At 54.9% G+C, this 20994-nt stretch overlaps 1 protein-coding gene across 6 annotated transcripts in view; it reads right to left on the reverse strand.

Annotated features, from left to right (window-relative positions):
* NRXN2 (neurexin 2) overlaps positions 1 to 20994 on the reverse strand; it is a 110306-nt gene that overhangs the window by 53286 nt on the left and 36026 nt on the right. For 3 of the 6 annotated variants that reach the window (XM_032641053.1, XM_032641055.1, XM_032641052.1), the window contains exons 7-11: positions 15021 to 15044; positions 7344 to 7505; positions 6107 to 6545; positions 2049 to 2435; positions 1682 to 1885 (exon numbers count right to left, since the gene is read on the reverse strand). In XM_032641053.1, the coding sequence (XP_032496944.1) occupies positions 1682 to 1885; positions 2049 to 2435; positions 6107 to 6545; positions 7344 to 7505; positions 15021 to 15044 (1216 nt within the window). Of the gene's footprint in view, positions 1 to 1681; positions 1886 to 2048; positions 2436 to 6106; positions 6546 to 7343; positions 7506 to 14999; positions 15045 to 20994 lie in introns of all 6 variants that reach the window. The other 3 variants (XM_032641051.1, XM_032641050.1, XM_032641054.1) reach the window with 2 other exon arrangements.

Below are 20994 nucleotides of genomic sequence, written 5' to 3' on the forward strand. Positions count from 1 at the left end.
ACCGCAGGGCCACGCACGGGGTCCTGGGCTGGCGCCTTCCTCCTGTGACCATTTCAGGGGTGCCAGGGGCCGTTGTACAGACCCGTGGAGCGCTGGCCAAAGGGTGTCTCCCATCCCGCTTCCCACTGCCACCCACCCCCCACCCACTCTGTAGGCTGTGATTGCGGTCAGAAGCTGAGCTTCAGGGAACCCTAAAGTCCCCCACCTCCGGGGCCCTGGCCGCCTGCACACCTCCCCACCTCCAGCCCCCGCCTCACTCAGCAAATCTTTGTCCTAGGAGTACAAAGGCCAGGTGGCCAAAAGGGGAAAGGACACACTATAAATTTATTAGCAAGGTAATGGGTCCCCAAAAGGCCACAGTCTGTCCCCCAAATGCCCTGGAGACCAATGTTAAGATAGACTCCAGATAAATATTTAAAGCTCAAAGCTCTGTGTTCTCTCCAGTTGAGCATTCTAACCTGCTCAGAAGAGCCCAAGTTCTCCTCCAGGCCCAGGATACAAGAAGCAACCCCAGGGGCCTGAACTTCCCACATGACAGGCCCTTGGGTGCTACACTTCTATACGCTCAAAGGCTAGCCTGAAAGGGACAGATGTGACCCCAGCCTGGGCAGCTTAGGCCCTCTAGCTTCCAGGGTTCCCCTGACTGAAAGCTCCATGATGGTGGGACCTCACCTTAGTCACTACTGTAGCCCCAGGTTCAGAACACACTGGCACTAAGAAGGTGTCCCATAAATGTCAGATGAATGAGTAGCCCTGCTGTTTTCCTTCTGACCCTGCCCACAAGAGCTGAAGCCCACGGAGAGTCCAACAGGTCTCACGGTCCCACCACATGGATGCCCCGGGGACTGCCAGGTGAAGTGGAGCTGTGCCCGGGGCAGGAGGCACAGGGCAGGGGCAGAGGCATCGAGCCTTCAGGTGGCAAGGGCCCCTGATGCCCCTCCACCCCCCAGCTCTGTTAGAGGCAATGAGGAAAGCACCAAACCTCGGGGCAAATGGCCTGCGTTTGAGTCCGGGGTCTTCCCTGACCATCACTATAGCTTTGTGATGCTGGACAGGTCAGTAGATGGATTTCACAATCTATAAAACGGGCAGCTATGGGAACTCACATGTGAAAGCAGACAAGGGGAAGATGACATGTCCCCTTGTGCATCTTACACACACACACACACACACACACACACACACACACACACGCACATACACACACACGGCTCTCTAAACGCAGAGCAGACGAGGGCGGCTGTGTGAGGGCTGGGTCCTCCTGTCTCCCGATCTGCCACTGCACTGAGCTTGGGCTGAGCACCAGTCGGTGTCTGCGATGCTTCACGAAGGAATGAACCAACGTATGAGCAAGTGGATGAGCTGACAACCAGGAATGAGCTACGTCCTTACATGTGCACGTGCGGAACAGATGCCTCCGAGACCCAGGAGCTCCCCGGGAGGGTGGCTGTCACACCCCAGACACATTCGGGGTCCCCCTCCCCACAGTGCCGCCGAGCGCGAGGCATCGCCCTACACTGTGCCTCCTCTCTGGGACGAAGTTCTCAGGGGCTCTGACCAGGGCTGGCGCCTCCCCACCACCAATCTCTCACTGGCACCACCACCAACTTCTCCAGACAGAGGGGGTGTGGGTGAGAGGCAGGGTCGGGGAAGGGGCCAGGGGCGCGGGCAGGGCGGTTACCGAGGTTGACGGTGAGCTTCATCTGGCCCCCGTCCAGCTCCAGGCGCAGGGTGTCAGCTGACTCCCTGGAGGTGGTGGCCATCATGAGCCCGTAGGCCCGCTGAGACATGAAGCGCAGAGACACGTCCTCCGCCTCCGTGTGCACGGCGCTGGGCAGCACGATCTTCATGTACATGGAGCCATCGTAGCTCAGGACCGTGGCCTCTGCCCCAGGAGTGGGGGGAGGGAGAAGGGGGGGGGGGACAGGCAGAGGTCAGTGGAGGGAGAGAGAAGACCCAGAGAATCAGTGCAGGGATGGCAGGCCCAGGGCTGGTCTACGAGGGGCACAGGGATGGGCAGGGGGCACTGGGATGACGGCCAGCCTCACCTCTCTCACAGACCCGCCCCAGAAAGCCGGTCCCGACGCAGTCACAGACGAAGCGGTTCCAGCCCTCTCGACAGATGCCGCCATTGCGGCAGGGAGCGGAGTTACACTGCTTCAGCGTCTCCCGGGAGCAGAAGGGGGCGACGCCCACAGCCGCCTGCGCCTCAGCCAGGCCCCGGAGGTCTCGGCTACGCCCGTCTATGAAGAGGTCCCGCACGCAACCCACGTAGCCAGCCCGGAGCGCCGCCGTCCACACCTCTGGGGGCAGGGGCAGGTCCACCCGCCCACCTTCAGGTAGGCCGCCCAGGTACAGCTCGCTCTCCAGGTCCAGAATCTCGCTCTCGCCGGTGGCCAAGAATGGCGTGCTGCGGCTGTTCACCGAGATGGAGCCTGCAGATGGAGTGAGAGTGGGCTTCAGTGGGGAGGGCAGGACTGAGAGACCCCACAGGCCAGAAAAGGATGTCCTGCCCTCACACCTCAGGCAGCCCTGGGCTGCAGACACTGCTTGACAAAGGTGCCAAGTTCAGGAACCAGTGTGAACCAGCCCCAGCCCAGCTGCAGTGTGCAGTGGGCCTCTGTCCGGACTCCTCCTTCCCACCAGAGCAAGTCCGCAGAGGATGTACAGGAGGTGGACACGCCCCCAAAGGGCTGGATCCTTCACATGTCCTTCCCCCAGCCAGCCCCTTAGACCAGGAGTCAGAGGCAGAGACCCCCAAGGAAGCTGAAAGGCTTGAATCCAAAGGGCTTCCCCCACTAACATTTATTGAGCTTTAATGACTATATTTCCAGGCACTTAGCCCATCATGTATATCATATCTCTTAAGTCTCACGGTAACCCTATGAAATTGGTCCTTTACGATCCCACTTTGAAATGGCAGATGAGGCTTAGAGAGACTGGGGAAGCTGCCCAAAGTGCCGCAGCGAGTAAGGACCAGAGCCAAAGTACCACCCACGTGGCAGGACCCCAGAACCTGCATCTCCCACCCCCCGACCTGGAGAGATAGTCAGGCTGATCGGCTCCTGGAGCCTGTGAGACAGGACAGCAGCCAGGAAAGGGAAACCAAGCATGGAGCTTCTGCGTTGTAAGAGTTCTTTGGATGGAGAGGCTGGTTATCTTAGAAAAAAGATTTGGGATCAGGTGCGAGCTTCAAAGCCTTTCCTGAGATCTCAAGAAACCCAAACCTATACATTAGAAGCTTTATTCCGTTCGTAATTTTTATTCCATACATTCTCCTTCCGCTCTCCTTTCTCAAGTTTGGAAGAATTCTTTAAAAGATAAAAATAAAAAGTCTGCCTATCTCAGAGGGGCTAATAAAGAGAGGTAAGGATGGTTTGATCCACGCTAGGCCTGATCGGGCAGAGATCGGGGGTGGGGAGTGGTAAGAGACAGCATGGGCACCAAGCGTGGAGCGGCAGGAGCAGGACCAGGGCCTCCTCTGCACACTTGGCTCCACATCTGGAGCATGTGCTCCTCTGTGCAAACCCTTCCCTGCACCAGAGAGGCCCTTCCCCTGGGCCCCATTTTAACACCATGGTCCCTGGCTTGTCCTCCCCGACAAGGTGTCCGATCCCCACTGCTCCTCCCGGCCCCCCAAACGTGGCCCCCAATCACCCACACTTCTATTTGTAGCAGGTTCCCCAGGTGCTTCCACCCACCCCCCGTGGGGCCTCCTGGACACGGACACCACCCAACTGGACTCTCCACAGACGAACAGAATATGAAAGAAGGAAGGGGGTGGAAGGCTATGGTGGGGAAAGGGTGTATAATGGAGAGTCAGCAAAAGGAAATTAAAGTGAATACAGGTCTTCTTTCAAGGTCACTCTAAAACATGGAAAGGGAACAAACCAAGTGTCCCACGACAGATGGGTAGATAAACAAAAGGTGGTCTATCCGTACAATGGAACGTTATTCAGCTGTGAAACAGGAAGGAAATGCCATCACATGCTACAACGTGGATGAACCCTGGGGACGTTATGCTAAGTGACATAAGCCACACACAAAAGGACAAATATTGTGTGATTCCACGTATAGGAGGTCCCTAGAGTAGGCAATTCATAGACAGAAAGTGGGATGGTGGTAAACAGGGGCTGGGGGACGGGGAGTTAGTATTTATGCGGACAGAATTTCAGTTTGGGAAGATGAAAACATTCTGGAGATGGAGGGTGGGGATAGTTACACAACAGTGTGAATGCCCTTAATGCCACTGAACTGTGCACTTAAACATGATTAAAATGGTAAATTTTATGTTATGTATAAATTACCACAATAAAATTTAGAAACATGGGGAAGGTCAAAGAGAGCTTTGTTGGAGTGACTGTCCCAAGTCTGTGCTGGTGTACACGAACAAATGTGGGCCATCAGAAATGCTCGGGGCTTCCCTGGCGGCACAGTGGTTGAGAGTCCGCCTGCCGACGCAGGGGACGTGGGTTCGTGCCCCGGTCCGGGAGGATCCCACATGCCGCAGAGCGGCTGGGCCCGTGAGCCATGGCCACTGAGCCTGCGCGTCCGGAGCCTGCACTCCGCAATGGGAGAGGCCACAGCAGTGATAGGCCCGTGTACTGCAAAAAAAAAAAAAAAAAAAAAAAAACTGGTCAAAGTGACCCAAGGACTAGCCAGGGCTGGTGTGTGGGCTCTGGAGATCGAGCGAGGCTAAGGAGACCACTTCCTGAAGACAGAGAAGAGCGGAAGGCCCTGGGGTTCTATGCAAGGCCTGAGCAGATTTCCAACCTAGAGAGTTACAGATCCCCTGTGTGGAAACCCTGGGAGGCAACAAGTGCTCTGTGAAGACTCCCTGGTACCATCATGACACAAAACAAGGGGACGAAGCCATTTACCGCAAAGCCTGGGGAAGCCTCATTTCCCTGAGGAAAGGAGAGGAAGAAACAAGCAAGCCCACGAGAGGCCAACATCTCCGGGAGCCATGGCAGCCCCTTCCTCCCTGTGTGTGCGGGGACGCTCACTCCACCCAGACATGAAGCCCCGTGCAGCGACAGCTGGGGGAGCATGAAAATTTAGCTGACGTTGATAAGAGCTTAAATTGGATAATGTGTCAGTTCTCATTTATATCAATTCTTTCTCTTATGTCCAGCAAGATGGAGAAGAGTAAAGAGAAATAGGCAGAAAACAGGAAGAGGATGGGAAAGGAAGACTGAAAAAGAAGAGTGGAGGAGGGGTGGCAAGAAGCAGCAGACGATTCAAGAGCAGCACCTGCCCGGCCCCAGTGCCCTCCGCCTCGCTGCTTTACCGTGCAAGAACCTCACCACGCGGAGCGTGGCGTTTACTGTCTGTGTCTCCCCACTGGAACACGAGCTCCGGGACAGCCGAGACTCCAGCTCACCACTGCCCCATCCCAGCACTCTGGACAGCGCCTGGCGCACAGTAGGTGCTTGCTAAATATTCAAGTGAGTTAATAAATAAGTTTGAATGAATCTAGATAGAAGGGAGGCAAGGTTGGGAAGTTTTTTTAAGAGAACAATATAGGGACTTCCTGGTGGTCCAGTGGTTAAGAATCTGCCTTCCAGTGCAGGGGACGCGAGTTTGATCCCCGCTCAGAGAACTAAGATCCCACACGCCACAGGGCAACTAAGCCCGTGCACCACAACTACAGAGCCCATGCACCTTGGAGCCCACACGCCACAACAAGAGAGAAGCATGCACACAGCAAATAAGACCCGACGCGGCCAAAAATAAATAAATGTTTTAAAAAGACAGAGAGAGAGAACGGGATAACCACTGTGTTACGCACTGCACTAACGCTTATACAGGTATTCTCTTGATTTTCCCTCCTGAGCACCCCAGTTTAATGATCCTTTTATAAAGAAGGAAACCGAGGCTGCAGGGGCTTGAGGGACGGCCTAGAGTCACACACGCAGGAAGTGGGAGCATGAGGTGTGTGCCCGGGTCCGACTGACTCCATTCTTTCCACCAAGGCACCACGCAACAGGGACAACAGAGGGGCTGGGAGGGCCAGGGGAGGGCGGGAGGAGAACAGCCAAAGAGACCATCAGGGTGGGTGGAGAGGGGCGGTCAGGGGAAAGGGGAAGGTCCAGAGGCCTCTGACCTTTGCGCCCGTCCCTCTGGAAGTCCACATGGCACCACTCGCCGTCATTGACCTTGCGGCTGGACGCCCGCAGCTTGATGCCCCCAGACCCCATGTCCAGCAGAAGGTAGAGGTAGCCGTCCAACAGCTCCATGGCAACGTAGTCAGCCCGCGGGGCAGCCCCGTGGCTGCCGGCCCCAGCCCCGGCCCGCCGGCCCTGGCTGAAGAGCAACAGCCCGTTGGGCTCAGTGGTGCGGAAGTCTAGCGAGATCGAGCCGGTGCGCTTGGCGCTCCAGCGGGGCAGCGCCACAAAGGCCTCAGGGCTCTCGAAGGTCACAGGGTCCAGGGCAGCCACATCCTCACAGTGGAAAGACAGGTCCCCCTGAAGCTTCATCTTGGGGTCTCCTTCCTTTGCCAGGCGGGACAGCTCCAGCTTGAAGTCATTATTCTTATACACCACCTGCAGGGAGGGGTGGGGGTGGGATGAAGAAGAGGAAGCAGTTTAGGGCCTGGCCACTCCTGCCCGGCGGCATGGGCCCCTGCCACCCAGCCCCGGGGCCCCACTCCACACCCCAGACCGTTGTATACACCACCTGCAGGGAGGGGTGGGGGTGGGATGAAGAAGAGGAAGCAGTTTAGGGCCTGGCCACTCCTGCCCTGCGGCATGGGCCCCTGCCACCCAGCCCCGGGGCCCCACTCCACACCCCAGACCGTTGTTCTAGAACTGCACGAGCAGAGGCTGTGAACAGCACCTCCCTTGCCCCACTTATTTCTCTGTCCTGTCTCCCTGCCCAGCACAAGCACGGCGGCCCTCGGGGCTGCTGAATTGCAGTTCGTAATAACCACAGGACAATCGCCACTGACGTTTGGTTGACATTTACGCTCTCATCTGCTCCTCACAGCCGCCTTGAGAAGTTAGGTACTGACCACTCGTTTTACAGACGAGGAAACTAAGAGTCAGACAGGTCAAGGGACCTGGCCAAGGTCATGGAGCTAGTGAGTGGACCTTAAACACAGGTCTTTAGTGTTCACGTCCACCACTCTTGCCTCTGTACACAGCTGCCTCCGAGAGGACGGGGGCCTTTGGGGCTCAAGGAGGCAAGAGAGAAGCTGGAGTCAATGGGCCTTAGGTTTTGAAGAGAGATCTCCCACCACTGACCAGAAGGAACAGAGGCCCCAGGCAGCTGGCCGGTCAGACCGAATCGCACTGCAGACAGGGTTCCCGGGCTGCCCCTGGCCCCCTCCTGGCCCTACTCACATCCTTGAGGCAGCCCATGAAGTTGTTGCTGACGGGCGAGCCCGGCAGGTCCGCCGTGTTGGGGCTGCCCCCAATGTAGAAGAAGTCGTCAGAGCCCAGCATGGTGTAATCCTCCTGCGTGTAGCCTGTGGTGGTCAGGATCCCGTCCACCGAGATGGTCACCTGCCCAGCCCAGGGAGGGAGGGGGAGAGACAAGGAGACAACAGGCATCAACTCCCTGGGAAGAGCCTCGGGCTGGGCAAGGGAGGGGCCGGGGGGCAGCAGGGGAGGGGGACCCCCCCATTTTTATGTCTGCTTGTCTCGGAGGAGGAACAGTGGGGGTGTGGGGGGGAAGTGGGGGAAGGAGGCAGCACAAGATTTGATGGTTTCAGGGTGGGCTAAGGCCCAGCTCGGCAGGCAGAGGCCTGAAGGGCACTCGAAGTGCTCACTGTGAACAGCACCAAGAAGTGGCTCCGGACGGGAGTGGGAGCTTCAGGAAGGGCCCCAGCAGGGCAGGATGCAAATGGCACCCTCGATTCTCTCCTCTTGAAGGGGTCTCTGGACCCCCATGTGATTTCAGAGCATCTTTCATAAACAAGGCAGAGAAAACCCACTCTCCTGGGGTGCTGGTGGCTTGGACTCCCCTGCAGCTCTCCCTGCAGGGCGTGGAGGAGTCCTTTCAATCTTAGCCAGGAGGGAGGTGGACAACAGCAAGGGCATGAGGAACAGGAACCCAGATATTCCTGGGGAGACTTGGAACTTCCTGGGGGACACATAGCACCCTTCAGGGCTGATTCCCACCAGCACCCCCCAACTGGTCCTAGCCCCCTTGCTGAGTCTGTCTCTTTACTCTCCAAGTCACTCCCTTGTCCCCCAAGGAGAGGGCAGCCGTTGGCCTATTCATCAGTCTGTCTGATTCATTCACCACCACCATCATCGGGGCCAGAGTAAGGAACAGAGGGGGACAGGCTAACCTCATGTTACCTTGACTCTGGGCTGAGAAGTCAGGTAAGAAAGCAAGATGGGTAGGGATGGGGGCATACCTGGTGCTCTGAGGAGGTGAAAGGGGCTCAGTAGTGGCCTGGAGAAGGCTGAAGTGACCTTGGGGGGCAGTGACAATACAGGGAACTCCTGATTCCCTGCTCCCCAGACAAATGTCCACCTGACCCCTGAAAAGTCCAGCCGTAGGAGCATCCCACACCCAGCCAGGTTGTGGGGAAGAGCCAAGGCCAGGGGACCATAAGCCCCCACTCTCTGAAGACTGTGGATTAGGACGGTCAGGCTCCTGCAGGGCTGATCGGGAAGCTGACTCGCGGTGAACCCGACCCTGTGCTTCTGCAGGCCACAGCTCACCCCAATCCCACACTCCAAACATGCCTCAGCACCCCCTTTTTGGGCGAAGTCTGGAGACTGGGGCCTTCTAATCACAGCCCGTGATGTCCTCCCCACATCAGTCCATACCCACATGCCACCAGCCATCTTCCAGTGACTGGTCGCCAGGGTTCCACTGTTGCAGGGCCGCAGAGTGGGTGTTAGGAACACCTAAGGGACATGGGCAGAACGGGGCCAAGGGGAACGTCCCTCACAGGCCCCTCGAGTCCCCCTCGTGCTGGGCTGGAGCCTCACAGTGAGAGGGGAGGGGCCGAAGGGGCCCCCTCCTGGGAGCCATCAAATCTTGTGCTGGGGGGACTAGGTTCAAGGACAGAGGTAAGGGGGTGTCTTTGTGGAAGCGGGCACTTTGAAGCTTTTGAGTCTTGTTTTGAGGGGAGGGTTGGTCATTATTGTTTATTTCTTCTTCCCTCCACCCCACCCGAGGCTAGGAAGTGGAGATCTGGGTGGAAAAGGGAAGGGTCAAAGTATTAGTCACAGAAACATGCAGACAAGATTAGAACAGGCAGAAGGGGGCTGGAGAAAGGGCAGAAGGGGGCTGGGACACAGAGATGGGGGTAAGACAGAGAGGCAGGGGGAAGGGGCCTCCATCCTGCCCTCCATCTCCACTCCCGGGGCTGCACTGAGGGACCAGGAATTGGGCCACTATTAGTTCCTGAGCCTGTGTCTGGTCACCCCAGCTAGAGAGTCAGCTCCTGAAGGCCGGGCCCCTGGCCTGATGTGTCCCTGTAATCCTACTAATCCCAGCACAGTCCAGGGGACACGTCTCCATCATTAAAATGAATGCCAAGTCACCTTGTGACCCAGGGCCACACTTGGCTCTCACTTGCCTGTGTCCCATCTATGAACCCAGCGCCTCGGGGCCTTTGGTGGACAGAATCTCAGTCCTCCAAGACTGATCTGATGGGATGACCCTGCTCCTGTGCATGAGGAGGACCCTCCCAGCCCCAAAGCTCCCCCAGAAGAGGCTCTTCCTCGCTCTATATATACGTCGGCCTACCAGCAGCCTGAGCCGCTCAGGTGTCTCCCCTCCCCAGCCCCAGAGGCCAGGGCACCAGCTACTGGCATCTTCCTCACCCTATGGGCCCTCTTCCGCCAGTCCATTCGGCCAGCTCACCTGCCTTCGCCCTCAGAGTTAGAAGGACCTGACTCAACTCCCCTCCAGACTGGGCACAGATCTGACCTTGCCCGCCATGGCTTTACACAAATCACCACCATGCGGTGCCCCCTATTGGGAAAGGGCTGACTTAATCCCTTTTGTATCTGTCCCTATTTTAGAGCCACCCCGGCCCAGCGGGTGGGGAGAGGGTAGCAGGAGGCAGGGTAACACAGGGTGCACAGAGGAAGGGGGGGGTGGTCAGCCTGGGGGTGGAGGAAGAAGAGAGAGAAAGGGGGAGACGGGCACTGGGTAGAAAGGAAGCCAAGGGTCAGGGGAATGGAGGAAGGTCTCTGGGGAAGGCAAGGAGGGAGATGACTGAGATTAGTAAAACCCGACTGTTCCCTCAGACAAATCAAAGTCCAGACACAAAAATGGCAGGTTCGTTAGTAAAAGCAGGAAACAGGGGAATAATTCCCCCGGTCCCCCTCCACCCCAGGAGTTCATGATGCCCCTGCCCCCCAATCCCCCCGCACAGCTTCTGGAAGGGGTGGGGCCAGCAGGGGAAGAGGGCAGAGGCGGGGCATGCGACACAGAACAGCCACCACAGCTAGGACGCGTGCAGGTTAGAGGGCCAGGGTGGGGGGCCTGGCCCAGCAGGACAGGTGAGAGAAAGGCAGCCACAGGTGGGAAGGCATGCGGGACCGGGGGGCATTGGGAAGAGCCGAGATGGAGGCGAAAGAGCTGTAGGGGTGCAGGAAGGAGAAGCTTCCTTTCAACGGAGGAAGGGAGAGGAGCCACCACTAGAACAGAGACATGTACAGGTTGAGAAAGAAAGGGATGGGACATTAGACTCAGACCTTCCTCCCCAGAGGGTGACCCAGACACTCATTCCCACCACCCATTCACCACTGATCACTGATCACCGACCCCAGACACGCCTGCTCACACATCACGTCTTACTGAAGGCAGTGGGAGGGAGTCTTGACAGGCTTATTTCCAAGCAGAATCCTTTTCTGTCATCAGAACCACGCCTAGCACCCCAAGAAACGGCAGGTACCCTGCACCCAACCCACACCAATCCACGCAACACAGACAGGCTGGGCCCTGAGTGGGGCTGAGTAGGACAAGAGGAATGAGCCACAGCTCTACCCTGGAAGAGCCACGGCCAGCCAGGGATGAGGGGAAGGAGCCAGGAGACTCAGGAGCCCAGCGCCCAACCTCCGCCGTTCCCCAGGCACGGGGCGGGTGGCTAGAGGTGGCTGCAGGGGGCAGCCTATGACCTGGGTGGGCTCTTAACCCTCCCTACTGGCCCCACCTCTCTTCTGCTCTGCTCTGCTCCTCTCCCCCTTAGGCAGGCTGCTAGGATGTGAAACCAGGTCTTGGCCACAAATCCACTCGGGCATTCCATGCCCACTGCACCCCTGGAGGAAAGGCTATGGAAGAGGAAAATACCCCTCTGACATCATCCAGAGCCTTTCCCAGCTCCCTGCTACCATCACACGGTTGCTGACCTTCCTGGGAGGGGGATTATTTGGGGGAGAATAAGACTGTTTTTAACCTGTAGGTAGGCTAGATGGGCTTTGGGGAGTCATGACACCCCTTGGCATTGTATGCAAACAGCTTCAATGGGCTTCTTTTTCCTGTGAGAGTCCACTGCTGTCACCAAATTCTCAGGAGGTTCCTGAGCCAAAGACAGGTAAGGACAACTAGTTTAAGAAGAAGGTCCTGGCCTGCCCTTAGGACTGTGGACGTGGGAGCATGAGGGCATGAGGGCATGAGGACGGAGGACAGCCGAGGGAGCGTGTGCAGCCCTGTTACATGTTTGAGTTTAGCCATCTGCTTGGGGTGGGGAGAAGCTGCAGAGAGAAACAGGTTGGAAAGACACACCAGGAAGATGACCTAACCAGCAGTGATAGCCCCACGGTGAATCCTGATGACTGGATTTAATAAAGTTTGGGAACAGAAACTTCAGGTCACAAATCCTGAGTTCTCCTGTGGCCTTTACCATCTTCCAGAACAATCTCATTTTACATCTCTGACTCTCATCTGTAAAAGGGGTTTAACAACTTCCATCACTCCTGCTTCTCCCAGGCTTACTATGAGGATCAAATGAGATCAATAAAGCGAAAGCACTGAACTCTTCCACTACTTGCTATATGACCCCAGGCCTTCTTGGGCCTCAGTTTCCCCATCTGTTAACTGGGAATAATCTCTGCCTGCTGCCTGCAATCTAGGCATTCGTCGAGTTTAAATGATATTCAAAAGGTGAGAGCTATTTAGAAGAAGCAAAGCCTCCAGTGTCACGAGCAGAGAACACTTCTTTCAGCCTGACCACACCTGACCCAAACTTCTCCACTGGTTGGCCTTTTTGATCCGGATCCACCCTCTCCCCCAAGGAGGAATACTCAAATAACAAAAAGAGTCCATATAAAGAAGTTAGTAAAAATAAATACAAAACCAACCAGAGTCCAGCTGAGGAATGCCCGGGAATCAGAGCAGGTTGAACCCTGTCTCTTTGGGTGCCCGGTTGTCTGACTCCATTCTTGGCTGAAAGAGCTGATCCCTGGTACAGGTATCTGAGGGTTTATGAGGCAACTCAGGCCACCCATGGGCACCAGCTCCGGTTGCCAAGCAGTGATGCTCACGCTAGAAAGCGTGGACTTTGGAGACTTAGAAATTCACAGGGACTTTCCTGGCAAGGGCTGAAACCAGACAGGGTTGTTTGCTTCTTGACCAACTTAACCAAGTCATTCCATCCTTCCCAGGCCCGATTCCTGGGGCATTCTGGGGTTTCATGTAGTTATTTTGGGACTGATTCCCAAGAAAGGACGGTAATAGGATCTCCAATGGGGCCAGATATGCTGTATTCTCCAGGGTTTGCTATGAGAAGGGAATCGCTTCTTTACAAAACATCCCTGCCCTGGAAACACGGAGGTAATCAGTTAATATCTCATAAAGCTTAATAAAATTATAATTCCCTTTACAGAGTACAGACGCTTTCACTTCCATTCCCCTTCTTGATCTTCACACTGACCCCATGACATAGGCAATGCAGGTATATCAGCAGCTCGTTTGGTAGCTGAGGAAACAGCTTTAGCCCCAGTTCACACAGTTTTTAACTGAACTGAGACTAGAAGGAAGGGGAGGTTTAGGGCCCTGATTCTCAGATGGTATCCCCAGGGGTTGGCTTTATCTTGCCTCCCTTCTGTCCCTGAAGTCACAGTTCAGCTGTCTAGTGAAGCTCTGTAAAGAAAGAGTTCTAAATGCCCAGCTCCTAACAGGTACTCAGTGGCCTGGCCTGAGGTGTGGGCAGCAGTGAACTCCTAGCAGCAGCAGCTGGAGAACAAGGCCCGTGGAGGAGCCGTGCTGGGACCACCACATGGCTCCACCTAAACACTGGGACGACAGAGTGGCCAAATGAGGTCTTGGACTGGGGAGGGCTAGGCTGGCCGTGGCCACGGGCACTAGCTCAGGACAGGGCAAAGGATGGGACCACCACAGGTCTGTGGGTGCAGGGAAACACAGACCTGCAAGAGTATCAGGACAGGCCAGATGTGGCCTCAGAGGCACATCCTCCTGGGGAGGTGGGGGAGCCACTCAGACAGGAAGCCTCGGCTCTCATGCTTCCCTCCTCTGCAGCCAGGCAGCTACGCAGACCTGGGAGGCTGGGAAGGCCAGGCAGCTGCCCCAAGCAGCGTGGGCCCCGTGGGAGCAGACACGTCCAACTGCAGGGTCCCCAGCCTGGTGCTCAGTCACTCTGCATTATTAATAGGCGATGACTAACTGCCTGCTGCCGCAGAGCCAGGACCGGGCAGGCAGGAGGGAATCCCGGGGGATGGCGCACAGCAGGGCCTGCAGGCATACGCTCCAAGGGGAGGCGAGGAGCAAAGGGCCGCCCTCAGCTCCTCCCCTGCTCCTGCCCTCCCTGTCCCCACAGCCCACCCCCTAAGAGCCCTCACCAGCTCAGAAGCACACGGTTCACGCAGCCCCCGGCCCACACCGGCGTTTACACTTGTAGAATCACCAGCAGAGAATCACAAACACACAGTACAGTCTCCCACTAACGCCCCCTAAATGTCACACCAACATTTACACACAGTCGCACCCACACACCAACACACACCAGCTGTGTCTACACAGACACCCACACCAACACTCACCGGGACTGAGCCCAACCCAAACAGAGGAGCTTGGCGACAAGTACCCCGGCTTCACCCCAGCTGAGCCTCCTCCTCTCACCCCCTCAACAGGGAAGGGAACCAACCCCGGTCAGAGGCCATGCGGGACAGGCAGGGGGCAGACAGGGGACAGGAGATGGAAGGGAAGGAAGGAAGACAGTGTGAGACACAGTGTTAGTCAGAGCAGCAGGGTGGCGGGGGAACTGGACACTGTCCCTGGTGGGGGGAAAAGACCATTCATGCCATGCAAGATGTCGGGGGAGACGGAACCAGGACCCCTCAAGACTGAGAAGTGAGGGAGGGGATGCTGCTTCTTCCCTGGCAGCCAGCATGGGGCAGCTCCTAAACTGGTATGAATGGTGATTTGAAGGAGCTCTGGACCAGCCCCAGATGGCTCTGCATCCCCCAAGGCCACCTCCCTCGCTGCAGCCTGTGGAGCTGGCTGCCACTGGAGGCCTCACCCCCCAGCCCCCTCCCCCAACTCAAGGGGCCTGTCCGGGAACTGACAGTCAGCAGAGCGTAGCATGTCATGGGATGGTGTTTTCCATGGATTTTCAGGAGATCAAGAAAGAAGCTAAATCAAAGAAAAGAAACAAGGGGCAGGGCAGGGGAGAAAAGGAAAATAAAGCAATAAAATAAGCAGCCTGGCATCGGGGCTGGTCTAACCAGAGCCGATGAACATGGGGACTGCCCCAGGTCTCTCTGGCCAGGAATCTGAATTCAGAAGTGGGGGGTTAGGGCAGGGACAGACCAAATTCCTCGATTTCCATTTGCTTTTGGATTTGAGTTTGAACCAAAAAAAAAAAACAAAAAAAAGAAAGAAAGAAAGAAAAGGGAAAGAGGAAAACTAAAAGAGAGAAGCAAAATCTAAAGATTGTCCAGGACGCAGAAAACAATAGGAAGAGCAAAACAACCAAAACCAAACGGGGAAAGGAAACGAAAGAGGCAGAATCCAACAGTTAAAAAAACCCACGGCAAACCAAACGGTAAGACAATTAGAGTGATATCTACCAGATAATGCAGTTTGTTTACCATAGCGTGTCCAATGCCTGCGTGCTTCACCGGAGATATGGGGGAAGGGGGTGGGGTGGGGGTCAAAGAAAACAACAAAGACAACAACAAAAGAACAGAACGAAAAGAAAAGAAAAAGAAAATGACCAACTGTGAAACTCAAGGAAGGAGGAAAAATATATATCCCTATATGTTTGGTTGTTCAGACCCTCCCACCTTAAGCTCAGCTGAAGTATTTTGTTTAAAGAAAATTAAATTATAATGGGAGGGAGAAATAAAACACACACAAAAATTAAATCCCTTCTCCCAATCCCCTCCCCCCCAACCCTCCTCTGGATTCCTCTCCCCGCCATCATCCCCTCCGGGAAGAGCCGGCTGCAGAGAAGGGGAACAGTTAAAGACCTTGGTTAGTAGAGAAGAAAACAACAAAAGAACTGGACCAGGAAAGCAAAGACTTAAAGATGGCCACATTCCGCGATGAGACAGAAAGGTTAGTTCGGATTTTCACGCATACCTTGCCCCACCTGTCCCTGCCCATCCCTTGGTCCCCCAGGTTATAAGCGTGTTAGTCACACACACAGAGTTGGCAACGGGGTTTTCCAACAGAAGGTGAGAGAGGGAAGGCAGGCAGTTAAGAAGCAGACCCAATTATGCAGTATTAGTAAGTCCTATGGGCTGAAATGTTAGGGAGTTGAGGGGAAGGGAGGGAGGGGAACAGGGTGTGAGAAAGGGATGGGCTATTGACTCAGGGAATGGACGGATGGGTTTGTTGGCTAACTGGTCAACCAGATGGCTTTCCAGAGAACTGGCTAAAGAGCAAGTTGGTACTGGCCAACTGGCTGACCAGTGACCATGTCGAGTTAATGGGTTAACTGGCTGGTGATGGGCCAGCTGGCTGTCAGACTGGGAGAAGAGTGGCCAAGGCCCCCAGAGAATCCCAGGACTGGCTCAAATGAGAGGCAATTTCATTTGGAGGCAAGGAGAAGGTGTTCCCAGGGAGCATAGGAGGGGATATGGGTGTCTGCTTTTCCTGGGGATGAAGGATAGCAAATAGATCCAGGGAGTCATGGTGGAGGGAGGGGCAGCTCTGTTTTTGGCAGGGGGGTAGGGGGAGGGTTGGGATATTTTTCTTCCCATTTCTGTTCCTTGAGAAAGGAAGAAAGAGTAAGTCACCACCAGAACAGGGAAAAGGAAACTTGCCCTCCATGGGCTGGCAGAAAGCTCACTCTCACATCAGAGCTAATCATCCCAAAACCTCCTCCCTCCCCTCCGCCCTCCCACAGAGAACTGACTCCTCCTTCCTGCCTAAACTGACCTTTCAGAGCCGATATTACCCCCAAATTTCCCCCAGTTCTTCAATCACCCCATGCCTATTCTCTTATGCTCCTCTGGGCAGCTGTTCCTCCCAGAATGAAGTACCCCCTCACCACCACCACTCCTATAAGTCCCTGGAATTGGTCAGGCTTTCCCAGCAGCCCAGCCTCCTTCCACACACACCCACAGACCCCCGTGCCTCCGCTCCCCACAGCCAGCAGCAAAAATTCACTCCCCCCCACATACCACACCATAAAAAGGAGCAGAGAGGCCCACCTCCCTCTAAAATCCCTTACTCCTCTGTAAACTATAAGCCAGCTTCTTCTACCCCAGACTCTAGAGGCCCCGCCCCCATGTGGCTTAATGTTCATTTCCTCTCCTCATGGTCAAAGAACCACCTTCAAAATTACCCTTTGAGGAGGAGATGGCAAAGGGGCTGAGGCAGCTTCACTTAGTGGATCAGAGATATTGGGACACTACTGCTTCATGTCCATCAAATACTAAACTGTGCGCCCGGGAGTGTGACTGTGAGAAGGAGAGGTCTTCTAGAGACAGATCCATTAGTTAGAGAGTTATTATAACCAGTGGGCACAGGACTAATTCAGTAAGACAATTAATAAGGGCCTTGTATCATTAAAAATAACAGAATTCAATATTAAGCAGCTAGAAGAAGTGCTAAATAACCAATATTAACTATTAGTGATGCAGAAACAGTTTACATAGCAGGAAGACAAGAGTCTAACTGCAGATGCAGAGGCTGGAACAGGGGATAACACGTGGTACAAGGATTGGTCCTATCAGCCAGTAGGACCGTTGGGAAATGAAGCGGCCAACTAGTCAGGACAAGGAACCATTAGCTTCAGGGCAGCTAAACCCATGGCACAAAAAAAGATACAAGTGCTCTGGTATCACTGCACTAGTCAAACAAGATAGGGGAAAAAAGGTATTCGAAGTAAAAATCCAGCTACTACTCTTTTTTAATTAGAACTGGTTGTGGAGAGTAAAACAAGGAAAAAAGAGTTTTCGACTTTCATGGACAACTTCAATTTTTTAACAAGTACAAGAGCAAATTAAGAAACAAGATTGAGGGCTTCCCTGGTGGCACAGTGGTTGAGAATCTGCCTGCCAATGCAGGGGACACGGGTTCGAGCCCTGGTCTGGGAAGATCCCACATGCCGCGGAGCAACTAGACCCGTGAGCAACAACTACTGAGCCTGAGTGTCTGGAGCCTGTGCTCCTTAGCAAGAGAGGCTGCAACAGTGAGAGGCCCGTGCACCGCGATGAAGAGCGGCCCCCACTCGCCGCAACTAGAGAAAGCCCTTGCACAGAAACGAAGACCCAACACAGCCAAAAATAATAAAAAAAAAAAAAAAAAAAAAAAGAAACAAGATTGAGGGAATTCCCTGGTGGTCCAGTGGTTAGGACTCCACGCTTTCACTGCCAAAGGCGCGGGTTCAATCCCTGGTCAGGGAACTAAGATCCTGCAAGCCGTGCAGCACAGCCAAATTAAAAAATAAGAAAGAAAGAAACAAGATTGAGAGGGCCTTCCACTGATGTGTCAGGAGACCCGGGCTTCCTCTGATAAATAGTGAGGTTGTGGTGGGCGAGACGGGGCCCCTCTAGACCTAGGTATTGCAGATCCAGAACCCAGTCCATGGTGATCATGCCCGAGGGGGCAATTGTGGCCAAATACTAGAGTGGAGCCTCCACTGGAACCCATCCTGGCACCTGTGACGCAGCAGCCCACGCCTTCCCAAATGTCAGGATCGGGAGGGCTTGAGGCTTCAGACTAACAAATCAGCAAGGAAAGCTTTGCCCCACCCACAGAAACAGCTAGAGGGCTCCTGGAGCCCACGAGCACAAGGATGACAGTGCATGATGAGGGAGGAGGGCATGAAGAAGTCAGTCATTGTAGCAAGTGTAACTTACCATGGCCAAGGGCCTTTGACAAAGCTCTACCCCATCTTCACCTTGATCTATCGGCATAGCTCCAGCCCTTCAAGAAAGCCAAGAAGGGGATTGTACGCACAAATCACAACAGTCTGAGTGAAGGCAATCTCTGTGGAGCTTGAGCAAGAGACGCTCAGGACAAAGAAAAGAGGATTCAGAGATAAGAGGGGCCCATTTTTCCAAAAGACAAGCAGAACATTTAGATGTTTCAAGATTTCGGAACACCCAAGAATGGCGGTACCACAAGACGAACGACAGGCACCTTAGCAGTGCGCACCAAGGCCGACAGCCAGGCCCTCCCGGGAGGCAGGAAAATGGAGTCAGACTCCCATCCTCCCACTTCCTGCGGGACAGCCTTGGGCCAGCTCTTCAACCTCGCTGGTGAAACAGGAGTATCTCCCACTTCACAGGATTGTTAGAAAAGTTAGGTGAGATTCAAAAGAGAAAAGAGACCCTTGAACTTGGGGGTTCCGGAGGAGGAGAGATGTGAGGGTGCAATCTCAACAATGCTGTAAGAAAGGGACAGGTCCTGAGGAGACTCTGAGGGGGCGGGAGAGTAAAGTGAGGTAGAGCTTTTCCCAGAGGACAAGAGATATTTCTGGGCTCGTATGAAATAGATCTACTGGATCCTCATGTCCAAAACCTCACCAACTGGCTTCAAGAAAGAGCCCAAAGGAACCAGCAAAACCACTAGAAAAACAAATAAAAACACTCAGTAGTTGCTGGTATTAAGCCCTCAAGGAGCTTACCATGTAGAAATAGAGAAAAGAGGTGAACACAAATCATTGACCATGCAGACGGAGTGTGATGATAGGGCCAGAACACAGCAAAGAGGGAGACTGGCCCGGGGACCCGGAGGATCAAGGAAGGCCTTACAAAAAAGGTGGCGGTTCAGCTGGGCCTGAAGGATTGGAAAAAAAAAAAACCCACAACTAACAATAATGACGACAGCAAGCCCTCCGCTGCTCACGCGGTGCCAGGCACAGGCCACCACCTCAGTTAGTCCTCAAAGGCCCCTCTCACTTTGCACAGAGAGGTTACATTACTTGCCTCAAGTCACTCCAACTAGTGGCAGAGCTGGGATTTGAACCCAGTCTATCCGACCCGAACCCCAGCTCTAGGGTTTCACCCGGCAGAAAGGAGGGTGAATGGTGGTGTTGGCGGGAGCTCTGTGGGAATGAGGTGGGCAGCTCGGGAAGCCAGTATAGACAGGGTGTGTACAGCACCACAGTTAGGCCCTAAGATGGGGCGTGTGACAGGCCAGAGAGGCAGGGCAGCCCAGGCCGGAAGGGGAGGGAGTCCCAAGTGCCTGCCAGGCCCCATCCTTGGGGGATGTCCCTCCTTGGGGCCCAGGGGGGCTCCCGAAAATCTCCCCACTGAGGAACGGCCTCATGGGAGCTGAGCAGGTAGAAGCTCCACGTGATATTTTGGGAGCCAGCTTGTCTTCCAGAGTTCATGCTGGCTAGTGATGGTGGGGGGAGGCATACTGGGTGTGGGAGGAGGGTGGGCCCAGGATTAAAAATAGGCCTCAGGGAATCCTCAGAGGGAATTATTCCTGCAAAGATCCCCCAAGAGACACCACCAGGCACAGGGTCCTCAGGGCTGGGCTCGGAGGGAGAGGAGGGCGAGAGCGGGGTGTGGTCTGAGTCAGGTGTCCTCCGGTCCTGACTGCAATGTTCTAGGAGTCTCTGGATGATTCCGGGGACCACTATCTGGTTCGGGGGAGGGGTTGAAATGCCTCCCTCCAGTCTCCCGAAGCTGCAGGACCAAGAGGAAGGGAGACCCCTCAGTGCTTGCCCTGGGGCAGGCTCTCCCCAGGAGGCAGTCTCCCCAGCTGTTCTAATCACTTGGGGAAAACAATGCGGATCCCAGTGTCCTCAGACCCCAGCCATCAACCCTAAAGGCAGAAGCAGATGTCATTTCTTACCTCAGCCCCCCACCCCCGTCTTTGCTCCTGGCCACTCCCAACCCAATGTCACTCCTAAGATCATAAAAGGATCTTTCCAATCCCAGGACACCACGTGGCCCCTGTATAAATGTGTCTGCACAGGGTTTCTCCCCTTCGTCGCACTACTGACATTTGGAGCCAGATAATTCTTTGCTGTGGGGCTGCCCTGTGCATTGTGGGATGTTTAGCAGCATCTTGGCCTCTACCCACTACATTCTAGTAGCACCCTCCCCGAGCTGTGGCACCCAAAATGCTTCCAGACATTGCCAAGTGTCTCCTGGGGGGCACTCCGCCCTCGGTTGAGAACCACTGCTCTAGGGACAGCAGGACCCAATAAATTATTAGAAACCCTGAAAGACAGGCACTCAAAAGGCCTGGTGAGGATAGACTTGGTCACAGGCTAGGCCCCGAGCGAGGGCAATAAATCCAGAGCACAGCCTTAGGGCTGCCATTCCATCCCCCTGATGGTCACAATGACCAAAAAAGGGCTGCAGCTCATATTTACGGATGTGGACTGGAGTCAAATAAATCTCTCCAGAAACCCTTTCTAAGGAGACCTCTCAATCAAAATCTTAAAGCAGACACCCTCTTTGGCCCCGAAGGCTTATGTTCAGGTCAACATGACCTGACTCTGCTCTGACCCATCCGGTACAGCAGGCCAGGGGGACGTGGTCACCAGTTACCAGCTCAGACCCAGGACTCTGTGAGCCCCGGGAAGAGGCTACTATGGGTCCCTGTCCACACTCAGTACTGCTGAGGCCAGGCCTCACCCCCTCCATACGG

This window comes from Phocoena sinus, chromosome 8 (genome assembly GCF_008692025.1).
Source record: "Phocoena sinus isolate mPhoSin1 chromosome 8, mPhoSin1.pri, whole genome shotgun sequence".
Taxonomy (NCBI): Eukaryota; Metazoa; Chordata; class Mammalia; order Artiodactyla; family Phocoenidae; genus Phocoena; species Phocoena sinus.